Genomic DNA, 4,733 nt, shown 5'->3' with positions numbered 1-4,733 from the left:
GCATAAAGCTACTATGACGTAGGTTATGATAAGAAAGGATTTTGATAAATTCCACCCTTAAGGGGATAAAATAGGGGATGAAAGTTTGTATGAAACTTTGTCAATTTTAAACCGATCGGGTTGAGACTTGGCATGCATAAAGCTACTATGACGTAGGCATCCCCTAATAAAATATTTTGATATATTCCACCCCTAAGGCGATAAATTAACGCGAGCGAAGCCGCGGGCAAAAGCTAGTTAACTATATTTCGTTATATAAAAAATAAATTAAAATCAGTTAAATAGTTTAGTCCCTAGAATAGAATGGAATAGAAAATCGTTTATTCAAATAAACTTAATTTAAGCACTTTTGGATAGTCAACATTTTTTTTAAATTTACCGCTCATTCGGAAAGCTGGTGCTCTGGTGATGAGCAGAAGAAAAGAAAAGGCAATGTAGAAGATGTACGGGAGACGCCTGAGTGTATACTACAGTATTCGTTGGATTGAAATATACACATATACATATATATAGTTGATAACGTCTCTGACTACTCTCTCTGAAACTGTCGTGAAGTTATATTATTTATCAAAACAAAGCAAATTTACGTCGAAAACTTAACTTTCTTTTTAGTTTTAGTTTCGTTTTTTTTGTAGGGTTTTTTATTGTTTTTTAGTTTGGTAGATACAATGCCAGTATTCTTTCTTGCATGGAACCAATGTCGGAATATTTGCAGGATTTCCAACAAGCTGAGTATGCTACAGCCGAAGAACAAGCTGAAAGCTCCGCCGAGTTGGGCTGGAAATAAATCAAATGAAATTTATTAAGTAATTTATTAATAAGAATAAAATTACTAGGTGTGTAATTTATACAGTATCTACGGCGCCTGTTCGACCGCTATCAAACATGAACCATTGACAGCCGCTAGGCCGGGACACCTTTCACTTTGCCTTGCCCCTACGACGTCACCGCACGCGTACCTTATTAATTAGATAATGTTCCTTGTAATATTATAACTCCTTGTATTAAATATAATATTTTACAATCCACTACTCATTTTATTTACGAGTCATCAACAGTGCCCGTTTTTGAAACCTTATTACAAAGCATTCCAATTTGTATTTACAATAATACATATGGCCATACAAAAGCTGATTTTGGGATTAATTTAAATGACATATATTTCTTTCAATTCATTAATACAAAACAAAAGTAATTAAATATCTAATGAATGAAATAACCGAATATGGAAGCTACACTTCTCGTAGTTAGTGTTATTGTTTATTTTGTTTATTACCAGCTGTACCCGCGACTTCGTCCGCGTGGTTATTAAATTTGCAACATTACTTAATTTTTCTAAAATAAAAGTAGCCTAAGTTACTCCTTATTACATCAGCTACCTGCCAATAAAAGTCCCGTCAAAATCGGTCCAGCCATTCCAGAGATTAGCCGGAACAAACAGACAGACAAAAATGGTAAAAAAAGATATTTTGGTATATGTACCGTATTTATATTGATATGCATGTAGTAAAACACGGTTATTTCAATATTACAAACAGACACTCCAATTTTATTTATATGTATAGATGTCGTAGTTACTGACACTCATAAAACTGAATCTAGACCGACCAAATAATCATATTCATGAATAAAACATAAAAAACATGAAAAAAAAATACTGCCCGTGGACGGTAGGGAAAAAATAAAATTATAATGTAAAAATTTGACGTTCATAAGCGGCTAAAATGTCCTACATGAATAAATGATTTTTGAATTTTGAATTTTGAATCGAATCCGCGACCATAAGAAGTAAGGCGATGTGCATTTAATTGTATTGATTATACTTACAAAATAAGTCAGTCTCGCTGAAGACGGCGTGGCGTTCACTTGCATTTATCTTGCGTTTCAGCACAAATAGTCTGACCACGCTCACCTTTGTCAAATCAAAGCCATCGCTGCGGGAGTTTATACAATCAGATTACGCTATATCATATCACGCCATGTCATATCACACTATATCATATCATACCATAACATATCACGCCATATCAAATCATACCATAACATATCACACCATTTAATATCACACTAAATCATTTTATGAATTTATTTTGAAATATATAAAGTTGATTATACATTGGACCTCGCACTAGGTGAACCTGTATTGCAGGAAACAAAAGAATTGCCAGATGTTAATAACTATTACAGATCAGTTCGTCGTAGAGTAGATTTGCCATCGACCCAGATGAATGAAGATATTTTAGTTTGATTTCATAAAAACATACCAGATCGACTAAACATTAAATAAAAAGAGAAATTTAAAATATATAAAACATTAAAAAGAATATTTTTTTACATTACAATCATATCACACCATATCATATCATATCACACAATATGATAACACACAATATCACATCATACTACATATCATATCATTTTGGGAAAACCAGTTGATAGTAAAATGTCCAGGCAATATTATTATTGGTAAATATTTATGTTGTTTTTTAATTTACACATATGACCATACAAATATTATAAATGAAACACTTTGATTTAGACCGATACAAATAATTATAGTCATGGTGTGAAATGTTTGTACCATGCGAGGAGTCGAACCCGCGACCATCGGAAATAAAGCCGTGGGCTAAAACGCTAGACCACAGAGGCTGGCGGTTTTGCACAGAAATATTCTGTAAATTTCTTTTATATATACATATACAGATTTTGAAATATAATAGTAGCAACTATATAAATACACATCAGAATTTTGAGATTCCACGTGTAAAATAATTAGATAAGATATATATTTAATCTATTTTGTTTTCCTCGTTTACAAGAAGTAGAATGGTATAGAAAAAAATATTGTTCTCGGAAAATGAATATTGTAAATAGACGACAGTAAGGTTATTTATAAATACAAAATTCAATTTTACCAACATTATATATAACCATACTACACATAATAATATTTAAAAAGAGTGATACACAACATATAAGGGGGGTTTAAGGTCGTAAGGACGTGAGTTCAATTCTGACCGTCTCCATAATTGACAATTTATATTAATGTACATGAATTATCGGTACTACAGATATCACGTTACGAAAGTAACCTATTCAAAACGAATAAATAAATAAAAACAGAAATATGCGAAGTAGAAAGGGCAGGTCGCTGGCTTAAAAGAAATCGCTACTTACTAAAAGCTATCGTGAGAATGACTGCCTGGAATCAACCGGTTGCTGAAATACGTGGGGAATTCCTTGTCCACATTGCAAGTGTGTAGGCATTTGCATTTTTTTACATTCAAAGTAGCTGCAAAACATGCATCGCACTTAATATAACATTAAGTCAAATAAAAAGTACAGATTTAATGAATTAAACTTTAAAGTTAAAGCTATAGAGTGGTTTTTCTATGATTTCTAGTTTTAAAGATAATACTGTACTGTACTGTGGATTCCATGTGGAACAAATACATTTTTGGGTAATCGACTTCCAGCATAAGTGATTCCGAACGGATAAGATATCGAAATCTTCAAGAGAACATATGACTAAAGAGAAGGATCTGCACTGACTCATCTGCAGAGGATTTTCCGAGGTGTTGCCTGTACCCATGAGTACAAGCAACTCCTCGGGAAATCCCCATCTGATTACGGTCATATGCTCTTTTCTTGAAGATTTCGATATCGTATCCGTTCGGATTTCACATTAATCAATAACAATCAGGTGTACAAGAAATAATGGGCAACCATCGCTCATCAGTTATTCCACTATTTGGGATCGGTATATCATCTGCTTCCTATATTATATCATCAGAAGAGAGGCGGATTGCGGAAAATAGAATCTAATTTATATTCTTCATCGATTTAATTCTTTTACCATAAACCCCTATTTTTAATAGCGATATTAATATACTTGGCAAAACAATATTTGTCGGGTCAACTAGTTATTCTATAAATCAGACCGGAGTTTTGGGCAACTGCGAAAGCATACCCATGGCGTCGGCGATATATTTGTGAAGGAGTAGCCATCAGGTTTTTAGCTGGTAAGAATCAGGCAGTCGAGTCCTAAATCGGTGGGGGTTCTTAAAGATTTACCACACTAACAAAAAGAAAAGTTGTTCTATAGATACCTGCGGCATATTTGGCGCAATCCAGAAGTTCAGGCGTGCATCGTACCACGTTCGGGAGAGCTGGATACGCCAGCATTGCGCAATGGCATTGTCGCATCACACGCCTCATTTCGCATTCCATAATGCAGTATTTGCTACGTATAAAATAGACATACATTAAAAAAATCTCATTATTTAGAGGGGGCTCAAATTTTCTAATTCAGACCTAGGGTTGGTGCTGACGTGTTCGATTGGCGCATTGGTTACCCTCTTTGGGAATGCGCCAATCGAAACAGGATCTTAAGGAACGTAATAACCAAATGTGCCAATCGAACGGGTCAAACATCCAATAAACCGAAATTTTTAATTAAATAAAAAAAATCAAACAATTTAATGACATGACAAATCAGAAGGAGTACGACGGACGTCTAAGTGTATTCCGTGGTCTTTGTGACGCTGCTTATGTTTTTATTTCTTTTCCAGCCCCAATATAAGATACATACCGCGAAACTTTTCTAAAAAGTTGTTTCCGGTGGTCCATCTGAGGCCAGACATCTGACCGTAATATTTTAGATTCCCAGAAATATGTTGTTCATGTATATAGACGATGGTTATCACTTAACACTATGAGCCTCAGTTAGTTTG

At 34.1% G+C, this 4,733-nt stretch overlaps 1 protein-coding gene across 1 annotated transcript; it reads right to left on the bottom strand.

Moving 5' to 3' along the window:
* Positions 1-583: 583 nt before the first annotated feature.
* On the bottom strand, positions 584-4,218 carry LOC131854081 (uncharacterized). The gene is made up of 4 exons (XM_059205205.1): positions 4,110-4,218; positions 3,178-3,292; positions 1,828-1,934; positions 584-777 (listed from the first exon to the last, which is right to left on the bottom strand). The coding sequence occupies exons 1-4, from the start codon at positions 4,216-4,218 to the stop codon at positions 584-586; spliced, it is 525 nt and encodes a 174-aa protein (XP_059061188.1).
* Between the last annotated feature and the right edge of the window lie 515 nt (positions 4,219-4,733).

This window comes from Achroia grisella, unplaced genomic scaffold (assembly GCF_030625045.1).
Source record: "Achroia grisella isolate CSIRO2021 unplaced genomic scaffold, CSIRO_AGI_Agris_v1 utg947, whole genome shotgun sequence".
Lineage (NCBI taxonomy): Eukaryota > Metazoa > Arthropoda > Insecta > Lepidoptera > Pyralidae > Achroia > Achroia grisella.
Note: the sequence above shows the minus strand (reverse complement) of the source record. Positions and strands in the feature narration are given on the sequence as shown.